This window comes from Biomphalaria glabrata, chromosome 15, assembly GCF_947242115.1.
Source record: "Biomphalaria glabrata chromosome 15, xgBioGlab47.1, whole genome shotgun sequence".
NCBI classification, from domain to species: domain Eukaryota; kingdom Metazoa; phylum Mollusca; class Gastropoda; family Planorbidae; genus Biomphalaria; species Biomphalaria glabrata.
The window spans coordinates 12,222,294-12,243,331 of NC_074725.1; the positions used below are offsets into that span (position 1 = coordinate 12,222,294).

Consider the following 21,038-nt stretch of genomic DNA (forward strand, 5'->3'; position numbering starts at 1 on the left):
TTCGTCTAGACTCAATTCTAGGGAGGGTTAGATGGACTAACGGGAGTTGAATTTGTTAACTTTCAAAACCACCAAATGTCTTCTGGTCGAATATAGTGTGGCAGAGCTAGCCTGCCCTTCGAAGATCAATTCAATAGCACTGCGTAACTAGGCACCCACTATCAAGCTCTAAGCTCATAGTCATAACCTTTTTAGAGAACTATCTCTATCCCATGCATGGAATCGCTCATTCCCCCTCCCGGTCGCATTGCTTCATCTTGAAAGAGCGACGGCTTAGAATTGATCCATATGCAAAGTGAAAAGCTATGCTCCCCCCCCCCCCCCCAAAAAAAAAAAAGAATCAGAAGAATACACTGAAGATATCGATTAGTTTGTACCTGGAGTTGTTTCTACCCACCTGTTTCCACCAAACAGTTCGTTGCACTTAGCGAGCTGTTCACGTCTGCGTTTAAGCGCCATTTTTTTAACAGCCATTAGGCTATACGTGTATTGACTAAAAGAGGTCATATCACGCACATAATACCCCCCCCCCCAAACAATAAGCATGTGACCTAATTGTAGATCGGAGGACGTATTCTGTTTCTGATGTGTCTAAATGATAAATGGGACTGACTAGACGACAGATGAACGTGGGACAGAGAAAGTTTGTCGTTGTTACAATGTTGACAAGGGTAGATCTAGATCTCAAAACTTTATTATGAAAAGATTCATTGCAACTAGATTCTAGATCTACAAATGTAGTAATGTGCGGACTAATTTAAAAAAAAAAATCATGCATAGATCCAGATCTATCTAGAAACTATTTGCTCTTGTATTCCCTTTAACAAAGAAATTAGATTATTTTAAACGATCACATCATCACATCTAGATCAGTCCTTTAAAAAAAAAAATCCACATTTCTGTCGCCGAATTCGAAACATAATCTCTTAGCGATGTTGAGGAAGTTATGTTAGAGAGTATAATTTTCCCTCGTGTCAAGTAGCTTAGTGATGGGGGTGGGCGAGTCTATTTGTTGATGCAGTGAAACGGGCCAAAGTACTCGACAACTAAAGCAAAAAAAAAAAGACGGTCTATGTTTAAACTCGAAGTCTAGATAAAAGAAAAAAAAAAAGACAATGCAATGATAATGTAGGCTAATTTAAGATCCGAATCTAAGCTAACGCTTTTTTTTTAAAGCGATGAGAATAGTCATACGTGGCTGAGAACATTGATTGATGTTTTGGACACAACCTGACATTACTTGGATATAGTTTGCAATGTAGGTAAGTAGAGACATGTAGTTTATTTAATACAGCGTTTCTGACATCATATAGGTGTATGTTTAACATGTTTTCACCTTACTGTATGTTTAACATATCCCACGTCGCACTGTTTAACATATCCTCAAATAGCTCTGTTTAATAGATCCTCACACCGATCTGTTTAATATATCCTCACACCGATCTGTTTAACATTTTTACCATATCCTTACAAAACTCTGTTAAACATATCCTTACAAAACTCTGTTAAACATACCATTACCACGCTCTATGTTCAACATATCCTTACATCAATCTGTTTAACATGTCCTTGCAACGCTCAACATATCCCTGTATCATATAAGAAGAAGAAGAAGCACTCTATTTAACATATCCTTAAACACTCTTCAAAATATCCTTATAACTCTCTATTTTAACATATCCTTACAATACCTGTATTCTATGTTTAACAAATCTATATGTTTAACATTTCCTTCCATTATGTTTGCCATATCCTTACATCACTAGTTTAACATCTAGTCTCTGCACTCTATGTTTAACATCTATTCTCTTCAACTATGTTTAATATCTATTCTCTGCACTCTATGTTTAACATCTATTCTCTTCAACTATGTTTAACATCTATTCTCTGCACTCAATGTTAAACATCTGTTATCTGCACTCTTTGTTAAACATCTATTCTCTGCACTCTATATTAAACATCTATTCTCTGCACTCTATATTAAACATCTATTCTCTGCATTCTATATTAAACATCTATTCATTCTATGCACTCTATATTAAACATCTATTCTCTGCACTCTATATTAAACATCTGTTCTCTGCATTCTATGTTAAACATCTATTCTCTGCATTCTATATTAAACATCTATTCTCTGCATTCTATGTTAAACATCTATTCTCTGCACTCAATGTTAAACATCTATTCTCTGCCCTCTAAACATCTGTTATCTGCACTCTTTGTTAAACATCTATTCTCTGCACTCTATATTAAACATCTATTCTCTGCACTCTATATTAAACATCTATTCTCTGCATTCTATATTAAACATCTATTCATTCTCTGCACTCTATATTAAACATCTATTCTCTGCACTCTATATTAAACATCTGTTCTCTGCATTCTATGTTAAACATCTATTCTCTGCACTCTATATTAAACATCTATTCTCTGCACTCTATATTAAACATCTATTCTCTGCACTCTATGTTAAACATCTATTCTCTGCACTCTATATTAAACATCTGTTCTCTGCATTCTATGTTAAACATCTATTCTCTGCACTCTATATTAAACATCTATTCTCTGCATTCTATATTAAACATCTATTCTCTGCATTCTATGTTAAACATCTATTCTCTGCATTCTATGTTAAACATCTATTCTCTGCACTCTATATTTAACATCTATTCTCTGCACTCTATATTAAACATCTATTCTCTGCATTCTATGTTAAACATCTATTCTCTGCATTCTATGTTAAACATCTATTCTCTGCACTCTATATTAAACATCTATTCTCTGCACTCTATATTAAACATCTATTCTCTGCACTCTATGTTTAACATCTATTTTCTGCACTGTCTTTGTTCATCTTTTAGCTCCATCTATTTATAACTTGCAATATCAGTGAAATATTCTTTTTTTTCTCTGCTTACATATTATCTAGCATACTGCACGACTCAGGGCTGGGGCGTGTTTCCTTTTTACAAAACTTGTATCAACTCTTGTCTGTCTGGTAAAAAAGTTTGAACACGTTATTTCTCGGAGCCTTCACCCACACCCAATCTCGGATCAAGTTGAAACTTTGCACTATTATTAAGTGGCATAAACAAGACTTGACTCAATAAAAAAAATCTTATTAGTTAATTAATTAATTACTGTCTATTACCTATTCTGTATAATAACTACAACAAAGATTGAACAAAGTATTCACAGATACGGCTAAATATTTAGGGTTTCTTTTTTTAGATAATTGAACACGTTTTATCCCCCACACCCATTTTCGGATCAAGTTGAAACTTTAAACAATTATTTATTGTACTTAACAAAACAATAATCGATTTAAAATTATAATTATTTGGTTGTTATCGAATAATGAAAATAACTTCTACATTATTAGGAGACATAGCTGTAAGTGCAGAGTTATTTCCCTTCGATAATCTTTTTTTTTTCAATCAAAAAAGGATTTTTTAAAAAAAAATGTGACTTGTTCTTCTTTTTCTCTCTCTCCTTCTCGCTTCCCCGTCTCTCATCTAATAATGTCTCTCAATCCATCCCAGTCTCCCAAACTAACCGCCAACCTATCACAGCACGACATGGCATAAATTGTGCTGATGTGCCAAAAAAATTTGGGAGAAAAACAAATCTATTGCTTTTGACTATATCGTAAATATAGTACAAGTGATACTGTCCAACTTGACCATACAAGTTAATCGATTGCATGAAGAAAATATGAACACTACTGCTCTGACCTATGAACTGGGGAAACACTAGTTTAATGTAGTCACTCACTGGAGTATTCACTTCGTTATTGTCACTGACGAAAACCCACTAATCGTGTAAGTGTCCAGAAAAGAGCTTCATTAAGTCACATGAGTTTAAATCCTGAATCCTCGTATATCCCCCACTTTGAGTGCTTTTTAAAAAAAAATATGATAGTATTTTGTGTTTTCTTAAATGTGATCAGCAATATATATAATTTTAGATGAGGTCTCTAGCCAAAGGTTGGTGAACACAATCTTACACTGTTAAAGTAATTTTAAATTGAAGTACCGTATTCCCCTCTTATTTTTAGGAGATTTAAAAACATGCTATTGCCCCTATTACTGGTAATAACGTCGAACAAGTTTCAAAAATTCGCTATGACGCTCGCGAAAGACACGCGACTTCTATGGATGGGGGTCTCTTACAATTATCTTTCTCGTGTTGAAGTTATTTTTTTTTTTTTAGTATAAGCCGAGAATAACAGATATGATCGCCACCACGTCTTGTGACCCCAATCTGAAAACTAAAATATTTGTGTATCCCCAAAACGTCATCTCCCACCCGATCTTTGTGACCAAGGAATTATTCCACATCGTGCTGTGCCCGAGGGTCGTACATTAGTTCAGCAGTTCAGCAGGAGACAGTGATCATTGACAAGTCAGTCTGTCCAAACTTCTAAAAAGAACAACAACAAACAAATCCAAACTTCTAAAAAGAACAACAACAAACAAATCCAAACTTCTAAAAAGAACAACAAACAAATCATTATTATTGTTCTTTGAAGTGACCTTCGACACGTATACTTTGTTTAATTTCTAAGTTCATCACCCCTCCTTTTCTCTCCACTAATAAACAAGAAGAAGAATAAAGCTAATAATAATAATATGCACTAATTGTTAGAAAATTCCCCCCCCCCCTCATTGCACTGGCGGATCCAGAACTTTTGAGTGTGGGGGGGGCGATTTTTTTCCAAACCCTAACCCTAATGCCCAGTAAACCCTAACCCTATGCATAAACGTGCATATATATATATATATATATATATATATATATATATATATATATATATATATATATATAATATTTATATATATGAGAATTTTTAAAAAGCAGCATTTCTAACCCTTTGGTGAAAAACAAAACAACTGGGGCATCGCTATAAGGTTTTCAAGGGGGGTTCGGGGCTAAGCCCTGACGACAAAAGCGTTTTCTTGCTTTTTTCACTGCAGAAAAGTATTCTCCTGACATTTACAGCTCATTATCCATCAGTGGAGTTCTGGGCGAAGCCCCGCCGCCAAAAGCGTTTTCTTGCATTCTTCACTGTAGAAACGCATTCTCCTGACATCTACAGCTCATTATTCATCAATGGAGTTCGGGGCGAAGCCCCGACGACAAAAGCGTTTTCTTGCTTTTTTCACTGCAGAAAAGTATTCTCCTGACATTTACAGCTCATTATCCATCAGTGGAGTTCGGGGCGAAGCCCCGCCGCCAAAAGCGTTTTCTTGAATTCTTCACTGTAGAAACGCATTCTCCTGACATCTACAGCTCATTATTCATCCAATGAGTTCGGGGCGAAGCCCCGCCGCCAAAAGAGTTTTCTTGCATACTTCACAGAAGAAAGGTATTCTCCTGACCTAAAACTCATTATTCATACTATTAAAAAAGGACCTTTTGAATAATGTTGTACTTATAATATTCTAATATGAATTTATAGGCCCTTAATACATTGCAAAAAATCCGATTTGTTCCTTGAAAAGATAAGATACCCCACATATTTAGATTTTGGCTTTGAGGATCTCCGCCGAAAAAAAAATATTCGATAAATAATATTCAATAAAATCAAAGTATAAATTGTGAATTATAGTCCCAAATTTATTTAACTAGAAAAATATCAGATTGAGTAAAGGTTAGAAAAAGGCGACTATGAATAAATGATTTGGGTTTAGAACTCATCTCAATCGTGACTCTTATACTGAAAAATTTCGTTTGAATTCTAATTTTTTGAATGCAATGTCTTTCTTAAAATAATTATGATAAATTCATGTGAAATTGCATAAACTCTGTCTGGAAATGGGAGGGGCGGTAGAGTGAAAACGATTAATCCTCGCTCCTTTAATAATTTCTGCTAAAGATTGCATTTGGCATTAAAGAATAGGGGTGTGGCGACTCGATGTAAGAATTTAATTTATAGTAGCCTATATATAAATTATATTAGTGACAGATGTTTTTGTTTTGTAATTTCCTAACTGTAATATAAAAAGAAAAAGTATTGGTTTGTCCGATGGGGGAAAGGCGATTGCATGAATCGCCCCTCCCACCTGGTACAACCCTTTTTCATTTAAATTTTACTAATGATAAAATTTGAGATTAGAGTGTGGTACGACATAATATACAATGAGTTCACATATCAATATGTAGTTTATATTATATAGATATTCAACTAATTTTGTTCACAAACTATGATTCTCCACAAAAATAGGACCGCCCCCCCCCCACTCGAAAGTTTATGGGGGGGGGGGGCGGGATTGATACCATCGCCCCCTCCCGACCCCACCAAATCGGCCAACATACTAGAGGGGGGGGGCGAAATAATCTAAAAATAGGTTGAAATATAAATAATTAGTATATATTATTAACATAAGTAATGAATTCGTATACAAATTGTGTGAATTCTATACTAAAATTCGTCCGCCGGGGGGCTGCCGAGTGGGGGGGGGGGGGGCGATCGCCCCTACCGCCCCCCTCCCCTGGATCCGCCAGTGTGGCTCATTGCCGAAATTTCCTTTCAGTGTCCCTGTCTTATTGACTGAGGGGGGATTAATTACCAAGGCCGAAACTCGCTGATCTATCACGTGAACATCCGGCAACACTTAAGAGAAAATATGTTGGTTTTAAGTTTTTGTATTTCATTTTATTATTATTATTTGCAACAGATAAAAATAATCATCATCAAACCGAGCAGAGGTTCTCAAACTTGTTCAGTTTAGGAACCCCATTTACAAGCTATACAATTTTAGCGGACCCTCAACACAGCCTGATTTGTTTGCACAAATCGAAATTTCTTTAGCCGCTGTCATAATCAAGAAACCACAAATTTTACAAAATTTGTCATTCACTGTTGTTGCATTGCTGACAATATTCTACTGATTTGGATATATTCTAGTACTTTTGTGATGTATTTCATGTGATCTACGAGATTACCTTTTAGTTCATTAGGATTTGTTACAAGATGACGCTTCAGTTTAGGTTTGAAACTTTCGTTCAATAACGCATTGAAACATGATATATTGTGGCTGATTACTGTTGCCTTTGTACGGTAGAAATCCGAATTGTATGTATTTAGGGGCATAGTTACGTAATTTAGCCTTAGGTTGTGCGGCCTCTCTTACGGCATCGTGTCTGAGTTGATTGTCACTAATTCCATTATCTCTCGCTCTTCCTCATATTGTCTGCTTACGTTTCAAATATTTATTTATAACCTGACGGTTAAATGGGCTTGCGAAAAAACAATTTAACAAACACGAATTGCCACTCATAAAATGAGCACGAATAATAACCAGATTGATGTCTGTGTGTCTTGGAGTCTCAGGGTAGTCGGTTGGTAACTTTAAAAACGAGGCTTGGCCTTCTTCTTTGAATGCTGTAACAAAGTGAGAAATTGAATAAGCGACGTTGTTTAGTTTGTAAAATAAGTACATTGGATATGCGCACAATAAAATTCTACCACAGGACTGTTATTAATCATTGTTACTTTGCCAAGCTGCATCAACAATAGTCATAGAATAGTTCGTAATAGACATATTAAACAGCAGTGAGGGTGATAGTTATTATTTAACTGTATCTAAAAGAAGCTATTATAATTGTATACAATTTTCATTTTTCTGTGGACGCCCTACGGTCGTCTCGAGGATCCCTAGAGGTACGCGAACCACAGTCTGAGAACCACTGCCTTTAAGCATTAACGTGTTGTAAAAATCCGGAGTAAGCTATATATTAAAAGTACACAACCCTAATGACTGAGATAGCCTACTAAGGATTTATTCTGCATTAACAAGGTTTTTAGGTATAGGCAAGCCAGATATGCCAGGTATGACTATAGAATCTAGATGTAGTTCTTTTCATTGGTAAGGCATTATTCTCATTGTTCTTCTGATTAGCATAGAGTTAAAAACATATCCTGTATATCTTGAGCTTTACAAACTACAAATGGTCGTTTAATTTGGATCAGTTATGAAAAGAACTTTATCTCTCACTTAACAAAGCTCATACCTGTTTCTCCTTTTTAAGTCCTTTATCTCACAACGTCAACATATTTTCAAGACCTAGCCTATAAATACACTAAATTATATTTTTAAACCTACATATACACAAAATTATATTTTCTAAACCTACATGTACACTAAATTATATTTTTTAAACCTACATGTACACTAAATTATATTTTTTAAACCTACATGTACACTAAATTATATTTTTTAAAACTACATTTACAATAAATTATATTTTTTAAACCTACATATACACTAAATTATATTTTTTAAACCTACATATACACTAAATTATATTTTCAAGACCAACGTATACATTAAATTCAAGACTACATATACACTAAATTATATTTTTTTAAAACAAAGTCCAAAACTGTTCTTACCAGTTTCTTTTCTATAATAAAGATCATTTTACTTAATATATTCAGTAGCAATGGCGTAGCTAGGGATTTGTCATCATTTGGGGGGACCGGGGGTCTTGACCTTTTTTTGGGGGGAGGGGGGGCCTGCATTTTGACATTCGGCATCATGACATGAGATAATGGCGTAATATTTAGTAGTTAATGTAGAAAATAAAATTCGAACACTCATTTGGGAGCCCCCCTCAAGTGTGCCACCCCCCTCAAGTGGAGGCCCGGGGGATTTTCGAATTCTCCCCCTCCCTCCCTGTCCCCCACCCTAGCTACGCCACTATTTAGTAGAGAATAAACTCTTTGGGGTTAGTATCTTAGTATGTATTGGGGAGTGTAACGGCAGTTTGGTTATGGAGACGGCCACACACACTAACATAATAATATAAAGGACGTAACTTGAACAGCTCCAAAGACTTAATTTTTTTCCTTGACTAATTCATATGTCTGTTCGACCCCAAGACAGGTAGAACTCACTTCAGCAGATTCCTCAAAGGTTCTAGGGAAGATTTGTCATTCTTAGCGGTATAGTTTTTGAAACGTGCGTAATGAAGCGGACACTTGATTAGCCCTAGTTAGTCATACATGATTAAAGAGGTGTATGTCACCTTTTTTGTTCACCAAGCCGTAGAGGTAGTTTTCATACACTCTTCTTTTTAGCTGCCCCCGAAAGTAGAATAGCCGCTTTTAGTTTTGTGCAGTCCGTTCGTTCAACCGTCTGTCGCGTTTAGATCTTAAAAACTAGAAATGATATTATAAATCCGGTTTATATTTTAGAACTTGAACAAATTAACATCATGGCTACTTTTTATTTTCTGAAATCAAAACGTTTTGTGTTTAAAATTAAATATTTAAGTCGTTTTTTTAAAAATTAAAATACGACAATTTTATAACTATTTATTTTTAATAGCGTGAAAAACAAACACACAACAAACAAAGGAGGCTATATTAAGAAAGGATGTAATTATAGAGTTTATTTTTAGGACTTTTATGTCTATGTTTTTTTTATTTCTCAAAATTAAGTTCTAAAAACTATAGACCCTGACACTAAATGATGTATTTACTGCTGAAGAGCATCCAATAATTTCAATTAATGTGTTTATTTATGTTTAAAAAAGAAAAAATATTTATCTGTAAACATAAAAGAAGACACTTCACGAAAATGAAATATTCTACAAATCAAGGATGACAGATAATAGCCACTCACCATTCATACCAATCAGTTCATTGAATACTAATGAATATTAACGATAGTAATGAAAATGTCAGCAGACCACAGTACATCTAGGTCGATAGGGTTGTGTTTGTTCAAGTTTGTTGATAGTTGTACTTCATAGCTTTTGATAATGGTGCTGAAAATATTGAAGTCTGCCCTTTTTTATTTTCAATCTACGATGGTTACAAAACTGATGACCAATGGCTGGATCCTTCGGGAGCTGTGTCTGAAATTGTGTAAAACACAAACTCTATTTGTAATCTTTTATTTTTTTAGGTATTTTTATTAGGCTATATTAATATGTCTTATTTAAACGAAACCACCACACTGCCTCACAGCTTTGACCAACACAGTGTATCGTTGGAGTGTTCACAGACAACAGCGACTAACGAACATGACAATGGTCTCATTAGGGATTTAATGATAGGCATTTTTAGATAAGGAAACAAAATCAGAGTTGTCCATTCAGAGTAAAGGATGTTTTTAATTTATCTATCTCCTTTTATTAAAAAGTTCGCCGGGGAAGATGTAGATCAGTCTGAACATTTTTTTTTTATTCCTTTACCCGAATACATGCACATATCTCTTAACCTGACTATAATCACGTTCTTTATTCGCTTATATTTTTCTCGTTAGAAGGTCGTGAGATGCACACCGGGATCACATAAGCCGCTTGGCTATAGCTTAGCCACACAACAAGGGGGGTTTGAGTTCGAATTCCGACTCGAGCAGAGCTGTGTTTGTTGAGCGCCTAAAGATTGGACCATAGCGCAATGAGCAAGCTATAAGCATGAAAGATGTGCTTTAAAAAAAAGCAATGAAAAAAGAGTACAATATAAGAAATACTTTTTCAAAAATAAAACTTATATTGAAATTGTAACAATAATTTTGAATCAATCAAGTAATTACCTAATAATACATTTGGACTTACAACAATAATGTTAATATGTATTGGGGAATGTAACGGCAGTTTGGTTATGGAGACGGCCACACACACTAATAATATTAAGGACGTAACTTGAACAGCTCCATAGACTTAATGTTTTCCTTGACTAATTGATATGTCTGTTCGACCCCAAGACATGCTTTATATTAAACTAGCAGTACACACCGGCTAGGCCCGTTGATTTGTTCACAGGCTTTATATTTTATATTGATAATTATGGCCGGAACAACCCCCTTATTTAAAAAAAAAATGGCAATAAACGGGCCACATTCTAACGATCTACCTAACATACTTTTTTAGTCCGTGAATGAGTGTATTTGTTGCAATGACATTTTACGGCCCGCTCTCTGTTTCCTTTTCTGTCTGTCCGTCTCTTTTCACTTTATGGAACACCTATTTTATTGTCTTTTAACCTGCGCATCCTAAGTTCTCCGACATAGACATTGGACTTGCTTTGGAAACACCCACCCGCTCCATTATGCGCCCCGACACATACCCAAGCACTCATATGACTTTTCTTCGGCTTCTCAATTCAATCTATATTACATTTCGATATCTCCTCCCCTTCTTCTGTTTGGTTAGTTTTTGTTTTTTTTTCAACCTTTAATCTTAATGCAAGCAATGTCAGAAAAAGTAAAGTTCCCCTTTCAGACCTTGTGGTCTATAGGGCAGATGATGTAAAGGTCATCTGTTTCTGTGGCCTACGGTTAACAAGGATGTCATGTGGCCAGCACAACGACCAACCGCCTTTACTTTTCCCTAACTAATGTCAGGTACCCATTAGAGCTGGGTGGACTCAGAGGCGCCCGAAGATCCCGAAATTAAAAAATCCCAGTCTTCACCAGGATTCGGAAGCCAAGCGCTTTACCGCTCAGCCACCGCCTAGAGAAAAAATATTTTCCAAACGCCCCAAATGGAATGCCACATTTCTACATTTATTTTGATATTTTGTTCTCTGTATACAAAGAAATTCCAATTTGTTTTTATTACTGTAATCGTTTATCTCACTCCTTTTGAATGTAACGAATTGCAATAGATCTAGATTTATCTTTTTAACTCTTTCTCTCCGTAATTATTTTCCTCGTTCCGATAGTGTTATTCATTTTGCTCATTTGCATTTCACTTTCCTGTTCTACTTCTATAACTATATTTTGTGGAAACAGCTTGCCGCCAAATGCGCCGAACGGCGCACCCCCAACCCTCCCTCGAAAAAAAAATACTGGCTACGCCCATGAAATAACATAATACTTGGATATCGATTCGCTTCATTGATAGCCATTATTTCTACAGCTTTGTGTAGATGGCCTTTCTAAACCTAATCCAATTTGATAATACTTCCACACTGGCTGTCTTCTCATTAAGAAGGGTAATCGATTATTACAAGAATCCAGAAATCAATGCGCATTGTGAGTAGAGTGAAGTCTCGAAAGGTAAATGGAATTACTTCCATTCTAGTTGACCAGAGAATGTGAGTGTATTTAGGTAGGTTAAATTAGTGAACTTCACCAATGTAATTTATTACTTAGGTTAAATTAGTGAACTTCACCAATGTAATTTATTACTTATGTTAAAGCGTTCTAATTAAGATTGTACAAACAAAAATAGTATTTTCATTTGGTAAGTAAATATCTTTGTAAGTAAATAAATATAAAATTAATCTTTAAGCTTTTCATTTCACTAATTAGTTTTCTGCTTATTTAAAAAAGAGTATGTATGCTAATATACGATAAATAGATAACATGTAGTTTCTGTATTTAGTACAGTTAAAAATCTGCAACTGTATAAATACACACTGTCTTCAATTTGAGACATTTATCTTTTTTTTTTAACACTCCTATATCATGAATGGACCGCGGCCTCTCTCTTGATATCCTGCTAATAACAGTTGCTGACCTGGAAAAGTGGAGGGATTTATATAGTTGTCACCGCCTAGGACGAAAGTGGAGGGACGGATGAGATATGAATATAAAAAGATGATAGCTCTACCCTATTAACTTAATATTACATATAACGCATGGTTTGTCTCAACTTGATTCGAATCACAATCATTTTCTTATCACGAAGCACGTACAAGCCTTCATTCACTAACTAAACAAAGATAAAACAATATTTTGTGGATACTAAGACTCATCTTCGACCTAAATAGTTTCTCACAGATCTATAAACAAGGCATAAAATGTCAAGGCAATGCAGGCCGCGATGTCGCGAAATGCAAAACAGATTCTGATTCGCATAACTTGTAGTGAGACGAGTCAGTTTTCGGTCCACTAACCCGTAGACCCGTTCCTGTTTGGAAACATCGTCGAACCGGTAGCTATTTTTCTGGTCTACTTGATACGATACATAATTAATAGAGGGTTACAGGCGTAGTCGGCGTGCAAGTTTTGCATGGCTGCATCACAGATAGCTTAAATCAGAGGCCTAACCTTCAAATCACTAGGGAGAGGCTATTGTGCACCGTGTAGGCTACTCATGTGGTGAGAAACATTTTTGGTACTCATTGTTAGTATTACTTTGTCTTAGAAACTCTATCTATCTATCTATCTATCTATCTATCTATCTATCTATCTATCTATCTATCTATCTATCTATCTATCTATCTATCTATCTATCTGTCTGTCTGTCTGTCTGTCTGTCTGTCTGTCTGTCTATCTATCTATCTATCTATCTATCTATCTATCTATCTATCTATCTATCTATCTATCTGCCTTTCTATCTGTCTGTCTATCTGTCTGTCTGTCTATCTGTCTGTCTGTCTGTCTATCTATCTATCTATCTATCTATCTATCTATCTATCTATCTATCTATCTATCTATCTATCTATCTATCTATCTATCTATCTATCTATCTATCTATCTGCCTTTCTATCTGTCTGTCTATCTACCTGCCTGTCTGTCTGCTGTCTGTCCGTCCCTCTCGTGTAGGCCTATAATAGGCCTACCAATGCTTCGATTCAATTACGCATACATGTAGGCCCTATAAAGGCCTCGCCTAAGAGGAATGTACATTGATGTCTAATAATTTGTGTTACTTTATAAAGAAATGTCGTACCAACTTGTATTTAGTACCTTTAAAATGTATGTAGTTTAGCTAGGTTTTTTTAAAACATCTTTCCTATAAATTTATCAGCCGGGCAAATATCTGATATGAAAAGAAAAAAACACAGTTTAAAATAATAGGCTTACATTTTAAAAACCTCGCTTATAGGAAGTGGAATTCCATCAATTATTACGAATCAATCATAACTTAACACTTTTGTACTTTCGTGATCTTGCAACTTTTATGCTAGTGCTATCTGGCATGTTGACTTAAGTCCTATTCGCGCCTTTGGTGTGTGTGTGTGGGGGGGGGGGGGGAGGGGGAGCATCGTTCAATCGCTGCCACGTCTCTCTTTATTGCAAGGCTTATCTCCCGTTAGCTTGGTACATTTTCCATTTAAAACAAAATTAATTAATTTCGTCTCATTGATGAAATAACTGTTCATTCTTTTTATTGATTCGTGTGTTGTCATGGACAATGAACACTTGTGCAAAGTTTCAATTTGATGCGAGAAAGGGGAAGTGGTGGAAATATCGTGTAAAAGATTTTGATCAGACAGACAGACGGAGTGAGTTGATAGAAGCTCAGTAGGGGCCTAATCAGTAACAACGTAGCTGCTACCCATGTTGTTGACTAGCTTTAGAACCGCCACCCTAGGTATGCCCTAGGTATGCCTATGCGAACGTGCCTGGCAGTAAAAGGTGTCTCCGTTCTAGTTCTAAGCCCTGCATTCATTGAAGGTACATGGTTTTATACTGGACACGCATGAATGGTTTTATAGATTCTTTTTACAAATATTCCTCTATGTTGATTTTTTTTTTCAATAATAGAACTGATTGATTACTTCTCCCCCTCCCTTTTTTTTTTCTTTTTCTCCACAAGTAATATCAAGTCTATAGGCCTATATCACTTTAAAAAAAAATGCTCTGTGTCTGGACATGTGTTGGATATGTGCATGCGATTTATTCTGTGTTAAGTCTGATCCTTGCTTGTGAAGCGTAAGCTGTAGAATTATTCTATCGTACTTAATAATGTTATTGCTTGGCATGTTGTGTGGTAAGTATAAGGTTTTAATGTTATTATCATTTTAGTTTTCATCTTTACTTTGTTTTTACCCTAATGTAGGGCCTAAGTCAAACACTATTTAGACTTACTCACTTAAACATTGTTTGTTAAACATTTAGTTTTTTGTTTTGTTTAAAACCTACATAATATAAAATTCTAATACGGCTGAGATACATAGAGATCTATATTTTATAAGGAGGTAATTAGATAAGTAAGCCCTATAATTTCAGCTCTGAACACAGTTTTTTTCTTATTATGTTTCTGCGCCCCGCGTACTTGTCTTTAATTGTGGGCACTTAGCACAACCCAAATTTATAACAAAACAGCACAAGTCAACTGAAGTTGAGCCCGCCTACTTGATACTTACAGCATGGTGTGGTTAGTCAGAACAGTAATCCGATGTTTGTTTTTAGTTTGATTTATTAGGTGAACGCTATTTCAACTTGTTTTATTGTACGCTCTAGAATACTCTAGAATCTAGATCGGTATTTCTCAAACTGTGTTCCGCGGAACCCTAGTGTTCCGCGAGTCCTGAATAGGTGTTGTGCAAACTACTGGAATAATTAACTAGTAGGCCACCACGTGAATTAATCTCTTTTTTAAAAAATAAGCAAAGTGTTCCGCTAAATACTGAGAATGTGCGAAGTGTTCCGCTAAATACTGAGAATGTGCGAAGTGTCCCGCTAAATACTGAGAATGTGCGAAGTGTCCCACTAAATACTCAGAATGTGCGAAGTGTTCCGCTAAATACTCAGAATGTGCGAAGTGTCCCGCTAAATACTCAGAATGTGCGAAGTGTTCCGCTAAATACTCAGAATGTGAGAAGTGATACGTTAAGGAAAAAGTTTGTGAACCACTGATCTAGATTTATGTTACAAACATGGTCAAGCTGTGCGACAACTTTGATTCAATCAACACGTTATGTGCTGTCTAGATGTAGGCAACCTTCAAAACTGAAAGCAACAGTTCAATGACACACACAAAACTAGACCGAAAATAATTAATTTAGAAATAGAATAAGACACAGATAGTGGGCTCTGCGTTAGACTGACATACATTAACAGCTAAGGCTTAACGTCTTCAAAAAGTTCTCCACCGCCTCTATGGGCTGTATGCTAATGATGGTCCTCCTTCTTCATCCCTCCCACCAGTTGCACACAATAAGCTCTCATAGCCACATTTGCCTTCAGTCACATCAACCTGCAATAACCCTCTATGCGCATGCGTTAAGAACATAAAAAAAACAAACCAGAAAAACATAGGACGCATATGTCACCGCTGCTAATTGTTTCTAAGTGAAGTGTGTTTTACCTAGTGATGGGCAAAAGTTAACTAAAAAGTTGCTAACTTTTAGTTTAACTAAAAAAAATTAGTTAAGGCCAAAGTTTAATTAAAAAAAAATAGTTTAGTTAAAATCCTAGTTTAATTAATTTTTTTTAGTTACAAACTAAAAAGTTTAATTACAAATTTTACAAACTTTTTTAACATACATACGGTCATACCAATAAATATTTAGATATATGTAATTCAGAGAATATATATAATGAATGATAGAGAGGAGAATAAACTAGAGGGTGCACAGGTCACTAGAAAGCCTTTTGACCTTTACCCTATAATGGCAGCTTTTCCCGCCTTTAAAAAAAAATACACGTGTTCATTATATTTCTAGCAAGTTTCGCTGCTTGATAAATCCTGATAATTCCTTGCTTCTATAGATCTACATTTTGCTGCTTTTTTTATTAAACACCAGTGTGTTCCTGTATTAGTGTATAGCTGCAGGCCAAGAATTTTGCTTTACTATATAGATCTAAAAGAAATGTCGACTCTTTTTATTTTAAAACTTTTTACTAGATAGATCTAAATTCTAAAGTTAGAGTCTAGTGACGTCTAGTCTATTACTATTAGTCTATTTCTTCTATTACATCTATAGTCATAATAGTCTATATTACTCTATATTTAATTATTTTAGTCTCTTAGGTCTTAGTCTTAAGTAGAGTCTAACTCTTAGTAGTCTTAGATCTAAATGTAAATTTAAAATTATAAGTCAATAATATAGATCTATTAGTTTAGAGATTCTACTATTCTAGAAGTAGAATTAGAGTCTAGATTAGATCTAGATATATCTAGAAAATTCTAGATTACTTATTAGGCCTATAATAGTACTGAGACCTAATTTAAGATGCAAAGATGATAGTTCTATAATAATAATGACTATAATAGGCCTACTAATAATAGTCGTCACTATGCTAGATATCTAATAGTAACTAAATCTAGATTAGATCTACATCTACTTCTATTATAATAATACTTATATCTACTATCTAGATCTATTAGATCTAGATCTAGTATTATCTACTAGAGTATATTATATTATATTATAGATCTAAATACCCATATCTTGTTATAATCATAATTATAATAATCTAAAATCTCTAGATAGATCTAGAGTTACTAAGATATCTACTAGACACTATTTAGATCTAGTAGTAGTAGTAGTAGTAACTAGTATTTCTTAAATTATTTTTAGATTAAAATATTAATTATTTGATCTTGGTCTAGTAGCTAGATCTAATTCTAGATTTAGATCCAGATTATATTTCTGATGATATTCTGATCATTTCGTTTGTAGAAGATATTATTAATATTCTAGAATCTAGAGTTAGCTAGCGAGTCAACATGCAGTTTTATCATTACTTCTAAAAAGGTAACTTATATTAGAACTTGGACAATTACTTCTAATTTCTTGCTATAAATTTATAATAGTATCATTCTAGTCTAATCTAGTGATTCTATTAAGATCTACATCTATCCCATAAAGACATTTAAATCTTTTTTCATGTGCACAAATAAATGTTTATTACATTTTGCTAAAGAGATTGGTTGTTGTTTATATTTTTCATTTTTGGCTGTTTCGTCCTTAAAAAAGGTCAAAATAGTTAGTAAAAGTTTAACTAAAGTTTCTTAGTTTAGTTTAACTAATTTTTTCAATTTGTGATTAACTAAAAGTTTAATTACTTTTTTTTAGTTCAAACTTAGTTTTAGTTTAACTAAAAAAATTTAGTTTAGTTCCCATCACTAGTTTTACCTAATTCACTTCGCATAAAAAACAAGAAGTACTAAAACCTGTTATCACTTAATCTTGTTTGTCAACCCCTGTCTCTCTCTGTCCCTGTCACTCTCTCTCTCTCTTTGTGACATATATTTGTAAGCTATGCTGTGTGTCTGTTCGAATGTCTGACCACTTGCTCTCACTTCGCACACTTCTTTCTATTTTAGTAAAGTATCTATTTTTATTACTCTCGCACAATGTACAATAACCATCAATTCATCTATCACCGTATATGTTAACTTATATTAGCAGCATTTGTGGCCGGTCTATGAAGCCATCGTCGGCACCATTTTATTTATATTCTTAGAATCTTGAACTATTTTGATACGAACTCCTATAATCGAATCACTGAATTTGGATGCCGACTTTGATGCTTTGATACTTGTGAAGTGATTCTCACATATTTAAGGATCCAGAGTCTTTACTTGACATCTTTTTTTTTAGAACTGTGAACATTGGGTTACTGACATCTTTTTTTTTTTTTAGACCTGTGGACATTGGGGTACTGCTCGGTTTAATCAACTCAATATTCTGTGGCATTTTACGTCTCGATAGAGTATCTTTTCCCTTTGCAACTTCTCTCTCTATAAATATAATATTTCAAAATTAGAGTTCATTTCAAACCGTAAGATTACAGTGTTGTGATTCCGTTTAATTTCAGGTAGTACTATGAAGCAGATGACCAAGCGCCTAACAACGCCAGGAAGGCCCTGAATGTGTATTATATACATTTAATTCTTCGTTTTGACAGCATTGTGCACCCAGCTTGAAAATGATTCGCTGACTATTGACAAGAGCTTAACGCAAGGTTTGCACTGTTTAATACCGGTACATGCAACTCCATTGAGTTCACTGCAAAATAATAGGCCTACCAGAAAGTGCTGAGCTACCAAAATAGCAAGTATCCCTGCATGTTGCGATTTTATTCTTGATGGCGCCAATAGATGGATATTGGGGGAAGCAGACAGCTACGGTTGACTGGTGTGAAGAGAATTACGTTGTTAGTAGCTACATTGCAGAATTCTGTAAGTTTGTTTACTTATCGTTAAAGTTAAGATGTTTTTGCTTATGTTTCAACTTTGTCTGGAATCTTATACACAGTTATTTTCTCCACTTCCCATTCTTGGATCAAGTTAAAGCTTTTCACAATTATTTATTGCCTTCAACGAAACATGAATCAATGGAAAAGCTGACCAATTATTTCATCAATTAGTCATAATTAATTTCGTTTTATATAGAGGCTGTACTAGCTAAGGGGAGATGAGCCTTGTGTAGAGAATTAGGTCGTCACCAACAAATTTCAATAGACAGCTATGCTCATATGGTAAAATAAAGGTGTATTACCGCCTAGCCAATAATTCCATTTTATATTAGGCGCAGTTTATTTCGGTGTGTATGAAATAGACTGTCCTGTTCTTGTTGGTACAAAGGCGTGCTTAATTTGGAGACTATTTAACTCTAAACTGGTTTAGGTTCAATGTTCAATTCGGACATTAGGCTACACTAATAGCCTAATAACTTTGTTAATTATTTTTCACTCATTGTTGTAGGAGCTAATTGGCCTGTGCTTAGTTATTGATGGGACAATTTTCACATAGAAAAAACAACAACCCCTAATCGTAAAGCCGTCAAGAGGGATTAGTGTCAAATGTGAGAGGGCAAACCTTTCTGTTTTGTCTATGGTCCTACGGAAAGAAATATGAACAAAACAATTGTCTTGACATTTTAACACAATGCAGGTCAGACGTTGTGTCAACACATCGCCATTTGTAGTGTATAAACATTACGATTTACTTATAATCTTTTTTCGTACATCGATACATCATCGAATCTTTATTATTGGTTCTATTATTGAGCATGGTCGACAAATAGAATTGATCTATAATCTTAGGATCGCCAGATTGTTAGACAGTGTTTCTCAAACTTTACCATTGGCGGCCCCCACCCCCAACGACAAAAATGTCAGCTAAGGTCTGGGGGAGCGCTTTAAGCTCCCGCGGTGGAGTCTAGGAGGGTTTTAAGTATACCTATGTGAAGGCTATGTGATGAAAAAGAAAAATAAACTTACAGACATAATGTTCCTTTTTTTTGCTTTGCATAGACCTATAATTTATAACGAAAGCTAGTTCATTTAGTTTCATGAATAGTAAGTGTTGTTTGTTTGTTTTTTTACTAGAAACATTTCTTTCTGGAGAGAGTATTATAGAGGCAGCGAGCAAGGGGGCCTGGGAAAGCGCTGAAATAGTTTTTTTTGATTTCCGAATCCACTCTCCTGCCTACTACAATACACTTTTTCTTATATTTTTTTTACTCATAGTAGCCTAATGGGAGTTCTTGTCAAAAAAAAAAAAAAAGGTTGTAAGAAATATAGGGGAGACTGGCCCATACGTATGTGAAATTAGATCATACCAAATATGGGGCAGCACTGGCCTAAACTATTATGCGAAGAACATTTGATGTAGGCTAAATCTAGTGCACTGTGATTGTCGTTAGATCATCCTCCTGTCAAGTAAGACATCTTGCCGCTTTTTTGTTTTGTTTTGTTTTGTTACGTTAAAGTCGTCAGCATTTTTAATGTAACCAGCAAAATATAAAAATCCTTTAAAAAAAAAACAAAGCTTATCTAAAGGGGAGAACTCCGCCCTTAAAACTATGTTCATCAATATTGCACAAGTTATTTCCCTTATTCACTATCAAACAAAATAATTAAATACTAATAACTAATTGACTGCGCTAATTGAGTATTTTTTGGTTATTTATTCATGTTTTGTTAGGTGCAATAAATAATTGTTTAAAGTATCAAGTTGATCGGAGAATACGTGAGGGAATAATAGCGTTAACAATTGTTTAAGGGGATTAAACCCAACAAATTTAACCATATCTGTCAATACTGAAGTATTTTGTCTTGTTAGTATCAAACACAAAAATTAATTACCAGTAATTAATTGTCTAATTGTTTTTTGTTTTTTTTTTGTAATTGATTCGTGTCTTGTCTTTGTCAATAAATAATTGTGCAAAGTTTCAACTTGTTCCGAGATTGGGTGTGGGAGAAATTATGTGTACACACTTTTTACCAGACAGACAGAATGAGTTGATATAGGCATTGTATAAAGAGTTATGTGGAATTCGACCACAAAAAGTCGAGAAGAAATCGCGTTTTGAAATGTTTTCACCAAAAAGTTGTAAGTCGATATTGTTGCAGACGCCTTAAGGAGAAAATTTTATGTTTGGTTCTATT

General features: G+C 34.7%; 1 protein-coding gene and 1 long non-coding RNA gene across 5 annotated transcripts in view; one reads left to right on the forward strand and one right to left on the reverse strand.

The window, feature by feature from the left end:
- Positions 1–951: 951 nt before the first annotated feature.
- Positions 952–21,038, forward strand: part of LOC106073970 (alkaline ceramidase 3-like) — a 31,800-nt gene continuing 11,713 nt past the window's right edge. The window contains exons 1-2 of one of the 4 annotated variants that reach the window (XM_056012215.1): positions 952–1,262; positions 18,462–18,825. In XM_056012215.1, the coding sequence (XP_055868190.1) occupies positions 18,732–18,825 (94 nt within the window). In that variant the 5' untranslated portion in view covers positions 952–1,262; positions 18,462–18,731. Of the gene's footprint in view, positions 1,263–12,969; positions 13,065–14,508; positions 14,683–18,461; positions 18,826–21,038 lie in introns of those variants that run through there. The other 3 variants (XM_056012216.1, XM_056012217.1, XM_013234669.2) reach the window with 3 other exon arrangements.
- Positions 7,262–13,754, reverse strand: LOC129923082 (uncharacterized). Its single transcript, XR_008774994.1, has 3 exons — positions 13,656–13,754; positions 9,633–9,867; positions 7,262–7,387 (listed from the first exon to the last, which is right to left on the reverse strand). It is a non-coding gene; the product is annotated as an uncharacterized LOC129923082 (long non-coding RNA).